The 18,042-nt window shown below is 40.8% G+C and overlaps 1 protein-coding gene across 1 annotated transcript in view; it reads left to right on the forward strand.

Annotated features, from left to right (window-relative positions):
• Positions 1 to 16,816, forward strand: part of LEKR1 (leucine, glutamate and lysine rich 1) — a 120,077-nt gene extending 103,261 nt beyond the window's left edge. The window contains exons 13-14 of the mRNA XM_014546239.1: positions 1,793 to 2,092; positions 14,221 to 16,816. Of these exons, the coding sequence (XP_014401725.1) occupies positions 1,793 to 2,092; positions 14,221 to 14,625 (705 nt within the window). The 3' untranslated portion in view covers positions 14,626 to 16,816. The remainder of the gene's footprint in view (positions 1 to 1,792; positions 2,093 to 14,220) is intronic.
• Positions 16,817 to 18,042: the final 1,226 nt, after the last annotated feature.

Raw genomic sequence — 18,042 nt, forward strand, 5'->3', positions numbered from 1 at the left:
AGTTGCTTCAGTTTTTCAAGAGAAATTGTAAGTCCAGATTTTTTTTTTTGCTTTTTTACATTTTATTTTACTTTTTATTTTTATAAAAATATATTTTTATTGATATACTAAAACTGGAATGATACAGAGAAGATTAGCATGGCCCCTGTGCAAGGATGACACGCAAATTCGTAAATCCAGATTTTTAAAGTAAACGCTTTGAATTTTAAACGTTGACTCCCTTTTTAAAAAATCGGAACAAACTTGTGGCCATGTGAGCCTACCTCCCAGGGTCAACCTGCTCTGTTTTGGTGCCATGTCTCCTCCGGGTGATGGAAACTACTGTCCAGGACTAGCAGTGACCCTCTTCCTTCCTGGATTAATTGGAGATCAGGGAATATTAATTTAATTTATAAAATTACTAAGTGTGGTGAATAGATTTCTTGCAGAAGTTATTCTTAATGTAAATTTAACATTTGGAACAAATTTTGGAGACTTAATTCTTAAGTAATAGTTCACAAAATCCTTGGAACTTTAGTCTCTGAATGTTTTCCAGATTCTCCATGGATTGGTTTCTTGTTGTCCTAATATGTATTACTTGACAATATCCGTGGCATAAACAATAAGGATATGTTTCATCAGAAGCAGCTTTGCTCTTCCTGCTTTGTTTTCTGTTCTTTGTTTTGTTTTTCAAGGCGAGAGAAAACAAGCAGTCTTTTCCCTTCTAAAGACTGTCATTCTCTTCTCTTTACCTAGAGGCACCACCTTGAAAAGCAGTATATTTTACAGTGTTCTGGTATCCTCTAGAACTGCACTGTATACTGTGGTAGCCACATGTGACTACTTAAATTTCAATTAATTAAATAGAAGTCAAATGAAAAATTCAGTCCCTCAGTCACATTGGCCACATTTCCAATGCTCATTGGGTGGTACTGGCAAGTGAGAGCCTATTGTGCGCATCTCTTCCTGGCTCAGCGATCAGTGATGCCACCTTGGTAGCTTGGACCTGGTCATGGTGAGGGTATTTATGTTGTGGAGATGACATAAGACCTGGCTTGTGTGTGCTTGTGAGTCGGTTGTTAAACATTTACCAGCGCACCACTGTCAATAGCCACCTGTGGCTAGTGGGTACCCTATTGGACATCCCAGAATATTTCTATCATCACAGAGAGTTCGAGTGGGCAGTAATGCTCTAGAACACCGGTCACCAACCGGTGGTCCGAGGACCACTGGTGGTCCATGAGGTCCAAAAGGTTGGCAACCGCTAGATTAAGGAAACCTTTGGAGCAGCATTCGCCAACCGGTGGACTGCAGACTACTGGTGGTCAGTGAGGTCCGAAAGGCTGACGACCGCTGCTCTAGAAGGTGTAGTTTGTGAGCTCCCTCCAGTCATTATAGACAAGAAAGAAAACAATCTCAAAGGAAAACTTATTGGTCTGATATGAATAAAATATAATGGCTGTGTTCCCCTTCGTGGGTCCCCAAGCATTGGGCATTTTTCATTACAAAGTCACTCTACAGTGAATCCAGATAAAAACTTAAGCTATTCTTGGCAGCTTAATCCAGTTACAGAGATTTATATATTTCCAAGGATGCCCAAATGATTAATGCAATCCATTCAAGGTGGTAAAAATAAAAGTTTTAGTCTTAACTTTTAAAAAGAAAATCTCGGAGGCCTACATATGTCATAGGGTTTGTTTTCCTCTGATCAGCAGAGTACACTGATTATTTAGAATAAGCCTCTTAAAACCATAAGAACTCTGTGTCTACCTAGAGATACTGCCTAAAAACTAATACAAGATTTATCTTACAGATATCAGACTTAATCGCAGGCGCTACCAGAGATCTAAGGCTGGAAGTGGCCGCTCTTGAAAAAAAGCTCCATGAATCCCATGTCCAATATACTGAAGAATCTGAGTCAAAGGAGAAGGAAATTGAAAACCTTAAAAATCTGGTTGCAGAATTTGAGTCTCGCTTGAAGAAGGAAATTGACAATAGTGACTGCGCTTCAGCGGACTTGAGGAAGGAAATGAAACAGAAGTCTGATGAACTGGAAAGAGTGCTGCTGGAACAGACACAGCTGACACGGCAGTTTCAGCAGTCCCAGCAAGAGGTAGGACAGACCACGGCACCACTGCTGTTAGAGAGAGAGCACATGTTCCTTCAAAAAACAAACAAGCAAACAAACAAACACAAACATAAAAGACAGCTTGGTGTCAGGCAAAAAGTTCTGGACTGTTAGTCAGGGGCCAGGGATCACATCCTGGTTTTGTCCTTAACTAGACAGTCACTTAACCTTTCGGAACTGGCTTCCTTTTCTGTAAAATGAATATATCGAACTACATAATCGCTAAGGTTTTCTCACCACCCAGTTCTACTGTGTTGCAAACGACCTTTTAAAACATCTGAGACTAGTCATCTTTATATGTCTTGCTGGTTTTGACATTAAATTTTTGCCAAAAAAAATCTTTTAGAGCACTTGCTGCTTTTAGTTCAGATCATGTTTGGACAATATATCTTACATGTGCTTTTTCTTTAAGGATTTATCTTTCTGTCAATCTAAATTTATAAGGTAATTTACATGTGTTGGTCTTCTTTCTTATGTGTGCATAATTATTTTAGCAGTGTTTTTATTTAAACTGGAGTAGACATATTTTGATTAATTTTTTTTTTCTAACAAAAGTCTGATTTCTGAACTGCTAGGCAGAAACAAACATAGATTGAATGTTTATGTCCCTTAAAAAGTCATGAAACCTAAGTTCCAATGTGATGATTATTGAGAGGCGGGGACTTTGGGAGGTATTTAAGTTACGAAGGTAGAGCCTTGATGAACGGATTAGTAACCTTATAAAAAGAGAACCAGAGAGCTCCTTTATTCCTCCCACCATGTGAGGACATGGGAGGGAACACCTATGAACCAGGAAGCAAGTCCTCACCAGACACCAAGTCTGCTTGTGACTTGATCATGAATTTCCCAGCCTCTGGAGCTATGAGAACTAAATTCTATTTGTTTTTTGAGCCACTCCGTCTATGGTACTTTGTTATAGCAACCTGAACTGACTAAGACAGTTGAGCAATTAATCTACTCTCCAATCACCAAAGTTATGTCACATCAGAATATGTGATCCCATGTATGACAGTATAGCAAATAAAGGCAAATGGAGGAAGGTTCTGAATGTTAATGACAAGTAATATTTTTGTTGGTTTTATGGGCATCTTACTAAAGGAATAAAAAGAAAGTGCTAGTAATAACATTGACTATTAACAACTAAATATACCATGTTCTTGCTGTATTTAAATTATCAAGCAAAGTAAAAAGTATATGCCATCATTATACTCGTAAAGTGAATCTTTTGCAAAGTAGTCATTAAAGTAAGTCAAAATGGGAATGGACAGAATGCTGGGTCAAGAGCAATGCCTAAAGAGCCCTAAAAAGTAGAAATTATTTCCGTGTTATAAATGAGGAACTGACTCAAGAAGATTGAATAACTTCTAGAAGGTCACACAGCATGGTGGAGCCAACATTCATTGATAACAGTGTTTCCTCTTTCAGGAAGCCTGAGTTACAGCGATTCTGCTTCTAAGTTTCATGACCCCTGGTCTTAGCACTCATCTCCAAGCCTCATTTATTTCATTTTTTTTTTTTACTTTAAAATGACAGTAAACACACTACTTATTCTGCCAGATACTTAGTGGATCAGATGATTGAGTGTCTCCTGTTGGAACAGGGCAGCACAGTGTCCCTAGTAAAGGAGCTGCCTCACCAGTGCAGGCAGGGGTGAGGGGAGGCACACAGGACTCAGCTCCGCTGGAGAAACCCTGAGAGGGAGAGAGGTGACGCAATTTTGCTAAAAATGAGACAGGGGTGTTGAAGTTCTAGAGGAGGGACAGCAGGTTAAAGGAGAGAGAGGTCAAGGCATCTAGACCAGCAGGTTTTCTAATTTCCCAGGCTCTAGAATTGTAAGAATCCCCAAAGAAATGACAACGTGGAAAGTGAGGAACAATTTATAAACTAGGACAAGTAGAAAAAGACAGGTCAAATTCACAAAATATATATTGAGCATCTATCCAGGTACCAGACCCTGTGCTGGGTATTAGATCCGCCATTATGAACAAGACTGACACAGCCATTCTCTGCTCTCAAAGAGGACTTTAAAGAAAGTTTTGAGTAATTAAATTGAAATCAAGAGGAAAGAATGGCCTAAACAGAAACTTACCATATAAAAAGGATAGACTAAAGTTAAAAAATTGTCCTTAAGGGCCTATATTAGTTTTCCATTGTTGCACAATAACTAGCCTTAAATTCAGTGGTTTCAAACAACAAACATTTATTATCTCACTAGAGGCCCGGTGCACAAAATTCATGCACGGGGTGGGGGAGTCCCCTCAGCCCAGCCTGCACCCTCTCCAATCTGGGACCTCTCGGGAAACTGGAATTGGGCCTAAACCAGCAGTTGGACGTCCCTCTCACTATCTGGGACTGCTGGCTAACTGCTCACCTACCTGCCTGCCTGACCACCCCTAGCTGGCCCCTTTGCCAGCCTTGATCACCCCTAACCGCCTCTGCCTGCCAGCCTGGTTGCCCCTAACTGCCCCCCCCCGCTGGCCTGGTCACCCCCAACTGCCCCCCCTGCTGGCCTGGTTGTCCCCAACTGCCCCCCCTGCTGGACTGGTTGCCCCCAAATGCCCCCCCTGCCAACCTGGTCGCCCCACACAGCCTGCTTTTCAGTCATTTGGTTGTCCCTCACTAACCCCCTTGCCAGCCTGGTCACTCCATGCAGCCTGCTGTTCCGTCATTTGGTCGTCCCTCACTAACCCCCCTGCCAGCCTGGTTGCCCCATGCAGCCTGCTATTTGGTCATTACTGTTACTGTGACGGTGTCCCGGACAATTTGTATACCACTCTATTATTAGTATAGATAATTTCTGTAGGTCAAGTATCTGAATGTGGCTTAGCTGGGTGCCCCTGGCTCAAGGCCTCTCATGAAGTTGGTATTTGGTTGTCAGGGGCTGCCATTTCAAACAAAGGCTCAATTTGGGGAGGACTGACTTCCAGGCTTACTTTGTGGTTGTGAGCAGGATTTATTTCCTCATGGCTCTTGGGCTCAGAGTCTCAGCACCTTGCCAGAGGCCTCCCTCAGTTCCTTATAGCATAGACCTCTCCATAGAGCAGCTCACCACAGGGCAGCTGGCTTCCCTCAGAGCAAGCATGTGAGCAAGAATGAGAGAGTGCAAAAGAGGGTGCCCAAGAGAGAAGCCACAGTCTTCTTGTAATCTAATCTCGGAGTGACATTCCATTGCTTCTGCTGAATTCTACTCATCATAAACGAGTCAAGAAGCCCAGCCCACAGTCAGAGCAAAGGGATTGCACATGAGTGAGAATAGCAGGAGGGCAGGCACAGAGGGCCATTTTAGGGCTACCAATCTCAGGGCCCCTGGAGGTAATTTTGGCAAGAGAAATGACTAAAAGTGAACAGTGAATGTCGTTTTCAGACAAAAGGAGCTACATTTGGAGCTCTTCCTGCTCATTAGTTGTAAAAGGAAGCCGCTCGGGCGGAGGATGGGAAGGGCTAGAAAGGGGTCAAGGGGGAAAAGGAGACATATGTAATACTTTCAACAATAAAGATTTAAAAATATATAAAGCAGACTCTTGAAAGATACAGAAGGCCGAGATGGTATACAAATGATTATAGATCATTACTGGGGAGTAGAGAGGAATCATCCCACAGGGAAAGCTATCTAAGGACATGCCAGGGGGGCAAATTTCCTTTTGCTGGGATGAGGAGAGGGGAGGGGAGGCTAGATTTTCCAGTAGAAGTTAAACAATTATAACTGAACAGTAAGAGTAAATAATTAAGACTGCTTCTCTGGTTAAGCGTGCCACCATCCAAAATTTCTTATAAAAATGGGAAATTAGCCAATAAAAGTGATTGGCCGTACTAGTCAGAAAGAACGGAGGTTGCAGCATATAAAGTGAAAAGCACCACTATTTTGGCCGTGCATTCCAGACACTTGAAATTTCTTAGGTCCTAGAGAAGAAAAGCCACATTTAAGTGGAGAACAAATTCCCTTTAGAATGAAGATAAATTAGTGCTCTAATAAGAAAGCTAATTAAGGAGAGGAAAGTCCTGCTCTCGCTCAAGGGGCCAGAGAATGGGTGGACTCTGCTTTTCATTGTATGAAGAAAGTTCTCAAGGATAGGAGGAAAGCCGTAGCTTCTAAAGGGCAAAATGGGCATTCCTGTGTAGAGCGGGGATTATGGGAGAGCAGCCACAGAAACAAGGGTCAGGAAGGTGAAGCCACAAAGCTACAGGTCAATAAGAAGAGAGAAAATGAAAAATAAAACTGTATGGGAAATGCAAATGTGAAAGGGGGCCCTGAAAATTCCTCAGAGGGTGCGGACTCACAATAAAAAAATCACAATGTTAAAAAGAAAGGGAAGTCAGAAAAAACAACAACAACACATAAAGTGTTAGAGAATAGGACATTACCATTTAAAAGCAGGTTAAAATAGAGCACATGCTTTTCGCTGCCAGTTTTCCTTCCTACTAGCTCCATGTGAGCCCTGTCAGGACAGTGTGGCCCCACTATTATGGGCCTTGTTGTGATCCAGAAAAAGAATGTAGTAAATTTTAAAAAGCAAAGCAAAAAACCCAGTTCACGTATAACCACCAAAGGAAAACCAGTACAGAGAATTCAATATATTTTGTTGTCTTAAGGCTATAGATAAAGAAAACAAAGGGGCAGAAGTTTTAAATTCTACCAGCTCCTGTGCCATCTAATGACGATGAAAGATATTCAAAAATAGAAAGGGATGCTTTTGTTAAACATGGAGAATTGAATACATATGTTTATCTCTACTTCATCCCAAAACACCACTAAAATGACAGTAAATTAATAAAAAGTGAATAAATTCATAAGGAAAAGAAAACAAGAGAGGAGTTGACTCCAGATGAAAAAGATGTCAACTACATTTTGGAAAATGGAAAGCAGAGTATGGGTGAAAGGAAATTAGCAGACTATAGGACATTGAAACCTAATGCCTCGGGAGAATGTGGGAATGGGGTGAAATCCTAAAAGGACCAGACCCAATTATGTGCCATGGCAGTGGAATGGCCCCGGAGTTAGAGACACCAGATACCTCTGAAAGAGGGAGAGAAGAGTGGATTTGAAAATAGGACTGTTTGAATGATTATAAAAGGAGCAGAGAGATGCTCAGATGCCCTCCCTAAACCCAAGTTGCCCCTACGCACTATCCTGGCAGGTACCAAAGGCTTACACTCTAGAAAAACAATGTGAGGGGCTTTGGACCTAAGGATACAGCAGAGTATGGGATAAGGCTAGAGTGAAAGTATGTATATTAAAGGGTGAGACCTTCTAGTCTACTTCACCCCCTCACTTCCCAGAATACAGACAACCAGGCTTATATATCAACTAGAGGCGTGGTGCATGAATTCGTACACGGGTGGCCTGCAGGGATCGGGCCAAAACCTGCAGTCTAATGCCTCCTGCAGCTCCTACCTGCTGCTCCCACTCATCCGGGCCCCACTGTGCCTACTGTGGGCTCGTGCCCAATTGGTCCCAATCAGGAGAGGCTTGCGCTGCTGCAGCAGCACTTGCTAGCCATAGACCCTGCGTCTTGCGCCCTCCCAGGGGGAGTGGCCTACAGGATCAGGCTGAAACTGGCTCTCTGACATCCCCTGAGGGGTCCCGGATTGCAAGAGGGCACTGGCCAGGCTGAGGGACTCCACCAGTGCACGATTGAGCCAGGGAGGGACCAAAGGAGGGCTCCAGGGTGTGTCCGGCCCATCTCAATCAGTCCCAATCAGCCAGACCCCAGCAGCAAGCTAACCTACCAGTTGGAGCATATGCCCCCTGGTGGTCAGTGCACATCATGGCACTGTGTTGAGCAGCCTCAGCATATCATTAGCATATTACGCTTTGATTGGTTGTTTGGTTCTGCCATTCGGTCTATTTGCATATTACCCTTTTATTATATAAGGATAGCCAGGAAAATGGAAGAGCCCTCTCTGGAGAAATGACCTGTATCAAAAGAAAAGAATTATAGATACTAACAAGTGGGGTCTCCCAGTAAAATGGCTATATCTCTGTCCACTCTGCTCACTGAGAAGTATACTAGTCAATAAGGCCTTCCCTATGTACACAGAACTTCCAGTAACATTTGGAGACTCAAAAAGGCAAGAATCACCAAACATTTGAGGAACATCTCTAATATGAAAGACAGAAGCCTGGATCAAACAAATAAGTAAAAAAAAGAACTTAGGTGAAGCACATACAAAACAACATGAGAAGCAAAACTGAATTTCAAAAAAGAGCATAATTAATATCCTTAGAGAGAAAAGAGAAGATATTGCATACATGAAGCAAGAATAGGAGGCTATGAAAAAGAACAAGCATGATTACTGAGCTGAAGCAATAAATTCAACATTTGGGTTAGATGATAAAGATGAAGCAATCTCCAAGAAAGTATTTAAAAAAAAAGCAAAGAAATGAAGAAAAGAAAATTAGAGGATCAAGCAAGGATATCTAATACCCCACTAATAGGAATTCCAGGCAGAGAAAATGGAAGGGAGGAAATTATCGAGGAACTAATTCAAGAATATTTCCAAGTACAGAAGGGACATGTAGTTCTATATTGAAAGGGCCCACCCAGCATAATGGATAGCAAAGCAAACACACCAAAGCACTTCATTATGAAATGTCAGTACCTTCAGGATAATAAACATAATTATTTAAAAGCTTCCAGAAACAAAAAAAAACGGTCACTTAGAAAGGATCAATAATAAAAATGGCATCAGGATTATTAACAGCAACAACAGAAACTAGAAGACAATGGCTTCCAAATTCTGCAGGAAAATTATCTGCAACCTAGAATTCTATATCCTGCCAAAGGATCAACCAAGTACAAGGGTCAAGTAAGGATATTTTCAGACATAGATTCCTCAAAAATGATACTTTTCTTGCAGCCTTACTTGGGAAGCTGTTTAAAGGATATATGACACTGCACTGAGGGAGTAAACAAAGAAAGAAGAAGAGATAGAAATCAGAAAATGAGTTCCATCCAACACAGGAAAGAGGTGGAGGGAATCCCCAGGCCCATGGTAGGAAGTCCAAGGATTACAGCAGACAGTGTGACAGATTTAGAGAGCCAGGATGGGTTCAGCAAAAGAATGCAAGGCTTTTAGAAGTATGTCTCTAAGACCAAAGAAAAACTGATAGGTTAGATGGAGTACTGAGACATGTTGAGAGGACATTCACACTTAAGTAAGTGGTTTGGTAAAAAGTTAGTAATCAACACCTAGAAAACTAAACAGTGAGATCAGTCCAAGGATTATTGTCATTTCTGGTATGTCTGCCATAGTTATTTCACAGTGTTCATTATGTTTGCAAGCATACAAATACAAGAATAACTTTAAGAATTTAAGAATAACTTTCTTGATGTCCATCCTCCTCCTCTCCTGGAAATCTATTCAGATTCTCATTCCTGCCTTACCAAAGGGCAATTTTCACTGTTTTTCTGCAGTATTTTGGGCTGATCATATTAGTTGAGCAGAAGCCTTAAATGGAAATTTGGGCATATCCTTTGCTAACTCCTACTCATCTTTCTGATTTCCACACCTTTTCCACAGAGCTTCCTCTCACCGAACTCCCCACCCAGCTGGCTGGCCATCCACTCGCCCTGAGCTATATCTAGTTTGGGTTGTTGGAAACTGTAATCTCACTGGTTCAGACCTCACTGGGTATCTATATATATAAAAGGCTAATATGCAAAGTGTCCCCTCGGGAGTTTGACCAGGAGACTGGGAGTTCGATCGCTCGCTATGATATGTGCTGACCACTAGGGGGTGGCGCGGAACAAAGGAAGGCCCTGGCCGGCAGCCAGAAGGTCCTGATCGGCCCTGATCACTGGCCAGGCCTAGGGATCCTTCCCGTGCACGAATTTCATGTACAGGGCCTCTAGTAAAGCATAAACAAAATGCCAATCTGTGCTTATTCTTCAATGAGGACTTGCTTTCCTAGCACATTTCCCCCATTTATGCCAGATGTAGCCATTTCTATCACAAACAGGATTCTCACCTTCAGAATGACCAAGTTACCCAGCAAAGCCTTCTCTTGCTTCTTCCACTGTTGAAAGCAATCCAGCTGTCTCTACGGATAAAAATGAAAACAAACATAAAAATAAACCATCCTTACTTTGCAAAGAGTGGAGAAAATTGGCCATATTAAAACTTTCCAACAGATGGTGAGCCAATTTATATTTTTATTTTGACATTTACTTGCCCAGTAGGAGTACAATTGAGCCATATTTTTAAGCTCATTGAAAGCGGCCTTTATCTGAAAATGTTGTACACATATGTATAGATAATGCTCTCCACCAATCCACACGGCTTAATGACACAGGAATGCTAGTTCTCCCTCCTCTAACCAAGAGCCACTCAGGGTAGGAACCTTCTCCCTGAAAACTTTGGCCTCCTGCTGTCCCCCCTTCCTCCCATCATGCCCCACTCGAGGCCATTTTCCACAGAGCTGGCCAAGGGATCTTCCTTTAATCTAAATTTGACCATCCAGCTCCTTGCTTAAAATCAACCTTTCAATCACTCCAAATAGCCCCCAGAATTAAGTTAAAACTCTAGTATTAGCCCTGAAAGGTGTGACTCGGTTGGGCATCCTCTCGTGCACCAAAAGGTCGCAGGTTCGATTCTGGACAAGGGACATGTCCAGGTTTCCAGCTCCATCCCCAGTAGGGGATGTGCAGGAGGCAGCTGATCCATGTATCTCTCTCACATCAAGATGTTTGTTTCCCTCTCCCTTCCACTCTCTAAAATAAATTTTAGAAAAAATTTAAGTGTCGGTATATTGGAATCATCTAGGGAATTAAGAAAAAAGTGATGGCTGGGCCCTACCCCAGAGATCCTTACTTAATTGGCATTGGGTATAGGGATTTGTAGAAGCTACTAGGTGATTCTATTTAAAACAGACAAAATTCTAGTATTAGCACGCTACCAAAACTGTGCTTGATTTGACCTGCTCACTCCTCCCTGCCTCAGTCCTGGTCTCTCCTCCCCTGCACACTCTGCAATTGAGTCATTCTAAGCCATGTGTCATCCCAAAACGTGCCTCTCCCACTCCCACTGCCAGGTGTTTGTACTCACGCCCACTCGGCCTGGAAAACCCCACCGTCCCTTCTTCACCTCCCTCATGCCTCCCTTTTCATCTTGACTCCGTTTAGTTGCAATCCAGTTACGCTATTTTATCACACTAAAATATGGCCAATGACAACTCTGCCTGAAACATTGAGAATGCTATGGCTTCACTGATTATTCTCATGCTTACCCATGATTTTCAAGTTTACTGAAGATATTCCATCTCACACATTTTCCCATGTTGTTCAATAAAAGCACATATTAAAATTCTGCTACAACACAACCTTCCAAAAAGACAACTAAAAAAGAGACAAACATTTTGCCTCGATTGCTGAAAGCAATCCAACCACGAGTGAATGATTCTTTTCCACATATGATGGAATTTTCCATTAATGTGTCTTACTGATTCTGGCCATATCCACGTGTGCTCTGGTCATGCCCTGTCACACACACTCCACCCCTGAAATAGCAGTCCCCTAAACTTGATGTGTTCTGTTTCCATTTTTTTACTCCTTGAGTGAGTAAATGATAATATATGAGCTGCTTGTTGCACAACACAGAATTATAATCTCAGTTTTAAAGGAGGAGGTAATGGTGACAGAGGATATGCAGCTATTGTGGGATTCACCTGAGATTTCATAGTGTTTGCAGAACAGACAAAAATAAAAGTCCTAACTTTGGATCCTGTTTTCCATTCAGAGGTCCTCCCAGTGTGGGAAATAAGAGAGTTCATCCTTTTTTTTCTGGAAGCTGATAGCCTTGATGAGGATGAGTTCCACAGCAGTGGACCCCCAACTGGGATGGCCAGCAGCCCTTCCAAGTTCACTCTGGAGTTGACGGGCACTTTGCTTCCATTATACTTGCTGTGGGGACCTCTTGGGGTTCATTTTGCCTTTCTACGTCCTCCTCTAGTGGAGTGTCACTTGACTGGGATAGCTTTTAAGTGATTTACTTTATGGATGTTTTCTGTAGAGCACTGTGTCTTTCCTTTGAGATCTGAATTTAATTTTAGTAACTGGATCAAACTTTATGTTACTTTTAAATGAGAACTCTCGTCATCATATCACCCATCACTTTGTCTTTCCATATTAGTGCACCTATTATTCATTGCACCAATTTATTGACCTCATTGTTAACTGCTATCCATTTTTTGTCTTTTTACTGTCAAATAAAATTAACTCTTTCTCATAGCTTTCTTAATCCAGGACATTTTTATATTAATTTACCCAGTATTGAATGACTTGTAAATCTAATCATTTTACATGAAGTTTAGAAAACTTGGGCAAAACCAAATTAAATGTCTTACTGTTTTTTATTGCTTCAGTGTCCTGGAACACAATGGCCCCTGCATGGTTGATATAATTAATTTGACAATTAACTTAGGCATAGGCCACTGGGAGCTGGGTTACTCTCAGCAAGTTACATAACCAGTGTGAGCTTCTTTGTCAAACGTAGTCCTTGGGAGCAGGAAATGAGGTGATACCCGGCGTAGCACCATATTAATCTTCTCCAGCCCTCTTTCCCTTGCTTTTCCAACAAGTATTTCAGGTAGAGTTCATGAGACCCAGATGATAATGCCACAGACACAATCCTTAGTCTCCTGTTTCTCAAAGGGAAAAAAATAGAATAGAAATTAACTAGAATCACGTGATGAACCCTCATGGTTTTAAAAATAATATGTGCATATATGAATCCTGTATATGTGTTAATAATATATGTACATGTGAGGCTTCGTGTGACCCAGGCATGACGCTGGTTTCATAGAAGATGACAGGGCAACTGTTAATCTGGAATTGCTCCACATTCCTCACTATTGATTACCAAATTTGGAATTGAATGGAGTTCTAACCATAATCACAAGAAACTCAAATATAGGAAGGTGCACTTTCCTTGATGGTCTGTAATTTAGTTCCACTGACAGCAGATTAGTCATGAAACCCCTAGGAGGATGCTTTCCACTGAGAGTCAGACGCGGGAATGTCTCGGCTGTTTTTACAAACAAGCTAACCTGACGGAAGTTCATTTTCAGTCGAAGAATCTCATGCCACAATCATTGTAATTGTGTTTACTTATTCAGATACCACTTTGAATTGTTACTTTTTAGACTCTTTTTTGACAAGGTACAGACATAAATGTCAGGGCATTAGGCTGATCCACGACCCAATTCTTACCATGGGCCTTGAAGTAATTTTGGTGAATTCCTCAGATGAAAGATGGGCAACTCTTCAGCTAGAAATGTAGAGCCTCAGAATTTGTAAGGACCTTAATGATCTCTAGTCCAGTCACACATGTGAAGCTTAAATTTGCTCTGATATATCCCAGTCAAATGAGATTCGACCCTTCAGAGCATGCATGTCAAACTGCCCATGGGCCCCGAGTTTGACATGCTTGCCTCAGAGTATCCTCTGGAGAGTGCTACCTATTCAAATTCTTGCTTGATGTAAATCCCATGGCTTCCACCCTTGGCTCCAGATTCTCTTAAGGACATAAAAAGCAACTCTGCTCAAACTTACAAGGCTGCAAACTTTTTAAAAATATATATAATTATTGATTTCAAAGAGGAAGGGAGAGGGAGAGAGAGATAGAAACATCAGTGATGAGAAAGAATCATTGATCATTGATCAGCTGCCTCCTTCATGCCCCACACTGGGGATTGGGCCTGTAACCCGGGCATGTGCCCTACCCAGGAATTGAACCGTGACCTCCTGGTTCACAGGTCAATGCTCAATCACTTAATGGCACTACAGATATTAACTGTTAGGCATCACATAGGTAGGACAGAATGGAACCCAGAACCAGCCCCAGCCCCAGCCCCACCTCTATCATCTGAGTGACCCTGGCTCTTTGTTCCTCATCTGCAAACTTCAAGGGTTAAATGAATGTTCTCTTCAAGTGTTTTCCAGCTTCACAAATCATTTGCATTTTTTACTTTTCTGTCCCATGTGGCAGAGTATCCACAAAGATAGTCAAAGAACCCAGACCCCTGATTTCCAGTTCAGTTCTGTTTATATTGCCAAGAACTATCCATAGGTACACTGATTAAAGCTAGGATGCTTCCCCCCTTTCTCTCATTTCAGAACACTTTTCTTCAGGAAACAGTGCGGAGAGAGTGTGAAGAACGCTTTGAACTGACGGAGGCTTTGAGTCAGGCCAGAGAACAGCTCCTGGAGCTCAGGAGGCTCAGTGGAAGTTTACCGGTGACCCCGCGGTTCCTCAGCCCCGGTAGCCTCGCCGCCTCTGCAGCCGGTCATCAGGGAGAGAGAAGCCTTGCAAAACCGAACTCTGAAAAGGGCACCAAAATCCCAGGCCTCAACATCGTGTCGAAACCCACTTCTTCTCCAACCTCAGCTCAGCCCAAGAGGGCCAACAGCTCAGGTCTGCCCAGTCTCCAACCGCACCCGCCCAGGGGCCGGGCATCTTCAATAAATGAGAACAGACAGAGACTGGCCGCCCTTCTGCGGAGGAGACTGAATCAGCCGTGACCGACCTGGAGTCAGGAGCAGATAGATCCACACAGCGTGCATGTAGCTGAGGATGACAAAGATCACGTGGCTATCCCAGATTAAGAGTGCATGTCTACAGACATTCTTAACAAGAGAATTGAAAAAAACAACAAACAAAAAGACAAACAAACAAAAAAAAGCCTAAAGAGGTGGGAAGCCACATTTTCCAAGAGGCCTTTGAAATTGCAGCAAATAATGAAATTGTTGTGATTCCAGAGGCCAGTTTCTATATTTATGGCAAGTATGTTCAGATGTGCTCTACAAATACACCCTCTCAGAGATCAATGGTAAAATTTTCACCCAGACATTTTTTCTTTTTTTACACCATTACAGGCAGAGATATCTCCACACACACACAAAAATAGGTTTTAGTGGTTTCATTGCTGTTCTTTCATTTGTTTGCTAAGCTGAATGGGTTAAATAGATGTAATTAGTATTCCAAATAGAAAATAAAAGTACTTTAGTCCTTAATTAGATAAATTCCAAAGTGCTTAGTTCAAATATTCACAGAGTTCTTCATCGTCACCATTATCATAATCATCATCATCTTTTCTTTTCAGTCTAATTGTAATCTAATTTCTTTTAAGAAATGACAGGTAACCTTTAAGAAGACATTCTTCCCTGTGAGTCTGGGGATATTTAAAAAGGGGGGGGGGCGGGTCAAGCAACTCCAATTCAAGGAAAAACTAGTTTACTTTTCAAGCTATAGAGATTATTTTAGAAAATAGTAATCCTGGCCACGAAACAATTGCTCCATAGAGATTTTCTACGTTGAATGCTTTTTGGCATCAGAGCTAGGCTTTGATTTGAACTTGTATTATCAAGCCATTGAGAAGAGAACTAATTCAAGACAGTTTAATCGAGGTTCCAATTTTATTACCCCTGAAAATGGGTAATTGGTTAATATGTTTTCTATTTCCAGAGTGGAAATTTAAACCAGAAACAAGACAACCTATTTTAAGTTATCCTGAACCTTCAGGCTCTGCCTGTTTCTAAAAACATAACTCTATCTTAAGCTAGTGTTCATCTATCTATTTCTCCATCTACCAGAAGTGCATTTTTCTTCCAAGACCGGTTTTACTTAAATCCTCCATCAGACTGCATCATGGATATTCAGGCTTCTTACTCCCAGGTTAGAATGGTATATGACATGTGAATATGGCAGGCAAAACCCTCTGGTATTTGGCTATCATGTTGATAGGATTTCATGTTGATAGGGGTACTTGAAATCCCTTCCCTGGGCAAAAAAACTAAAAGTTACTAAGCAAAATCAAGTTTATCTCCAACCATTCAAAGATTGGTCTAATCTACCAGTAGTAGATTTTGTTTGTTTGTTTTAACCTCAAAGAAAGCTCCACATTAGGTCCTCTAATTTCCCAGACTAGTTGAAATGAGCACATTTTGTGTTAAAGCTTAGAATGCTTATTTTTGTTGTACAGAGATTGCTGTTCACTATAATGGCATTTGACAAGAGAATGTAGCATCATAGAATAGTGGTGCTGGGTGGGCCTTAGATGCCCAAAGAGGTCTCACTTGTCAGCTAGTTAGTTACAGAGCTAGAACCAGAACCACTGTTACCTGACCCCAACCTTCCCACCTCACTTTTCCACTCTCCAGAGATTCCCTGGCCTCCATCATGACTTTTGTCAGAAACACCTACACTGAATTTATGTAATGTTTTCTCTAAATGCATTCACATTTTAAACTTTACATGTATGTAAAAAGGAAACACGACCCAAGGAAGAATAACTTTAAAGTAATGAGATTGATTTGCTAGTTTTTTTCTAATATGCTTAAAATAAATGTGTGTCTATTAAAATACTAAATATTCGTTGGTATACCTTTAAAATCACCTTGTATAATGTCAGTAGTCATGCCAATTCTGGAGACCACTGCGCTAGACCTCAATGTTTCTGATCTGGTGTCTGTCTGTTTATATTGAAAATACTCATCATTAAGGGAAACGGCAAGAGCTAGTGAAAGCTTTAGCAAAAGCATACGAGAATATTTGGGGCAACAATCTTTGTTATTCAATTATATGTGCTCTTCCAATTGTGCAATTGCAGCTCTCTCTTCAGGAACCATGGGGATACACTTTGCTAAATTATGAATGTATTTAAATTTGTAAATAAAGACACACATAAGCTCTTCTAAAGCGATGTGAAGACTATCAGTGTGAAACTTGGTTTCTTGGTTTGTTGTTACGCTCTTGCTTTTACAATGAGTAATTCTGAAAATAATAGTTGAGAATAGTCATGATCTGTAGTAAGTAAGGCTGTGTTATATTCCACAAGTATATCAGAGTGGTAATTCCATGATAAATAGAGAGACAAGATTTACATTTATTTCAGCCTAGATGATTTGAATGGTACAGTCAAAACTGTGTTTATACCTTTTAAAGAAAGACACTTAAAGAAACAAGAAAAACATTAGAGTGTGTAAACTGGGGGTTAGGAACACATTCAAATTTTCCTTAACTTTCTCATCATGATGAACAAAATCTAAGCATGCAACAGTATCAGCAAAATAAGACTCTCAAATGCATATAATGGATAGTAAGTCTAAAAGTTTTAATTTCTCTATAGATATGCATTTTCCACGACCTCAATGGAAGGATTTATAGGTGTCAAAAAAATGAATATTATAGAAAATATTTATTAGAGAAGTGTAACCCTATTTGTTTATCTTCTTAAACTAATATAGTTGGGCAAAGATGGGAGAGTTCTATAGTTATCAGATTTTTCAAGCAATTTTTAAAAGTCTTGAATTAAATTACTATATTTATAGTTAGTCAGAACTGCTTTAAAGTTATATTTTCAGACAATGGAATTGACTGGAAGACACATTAATATTAAAAATTATGTTAGACTAAGATTTTTTAGTATTTTTCAAAGATTTAAAATGTCCTTTTTATTAGTTCCTTTTTTTTACGCAGCTCAACTTAAAGTAATTTAGTAAGACAGACTTGTGAATTACATATTTCCTGCAATTCTATTTTCAGTCATTACTGAGGACTAGTGCCACTCTAACAAGAAGTCGGTGGAAGAAATCAAAAGTCTTTTAGCAGCAAATAAAACTATACTCCAAGATTAAAGAGAAAATACTGTAGTTTACATCTTTGGGAGCAAAGCTGATAAATGATTAGCTTGTTGCTCAGATGTGAAACAATGTTCAGATTCATAGGTTTCCACACCCACCATTATCTACTCTTGTTTTTTCACTTTGTAAGTAGCTTTGAATTACTTAAACTTTATTTTTCAATAATGATTTACATTCAATATTATTTTGTATTAGTTTCAGGTGTACAGCATAACAGTCACATACTTTACTAAATGGTCCCCCCGAAATTTCTGGTACCCACCAGGCACCATACATAGTTATTACAGTATTATTGAT

The sequence above is a fragment of the Myotis brandtii genome, unplaced genomic scaffold (genome assembly GCF_000412655.1).
Source record: "Myotis brandtii unplaced genomic scaffold, ASM41265v1 scaffold436, whole genome shotgun sequence".
NCBI lineage: Eukaryota > Metazoa > Chordata > Mammalia > Chiroptera > Vespertilionidae > Myotis > Myotis brandtii.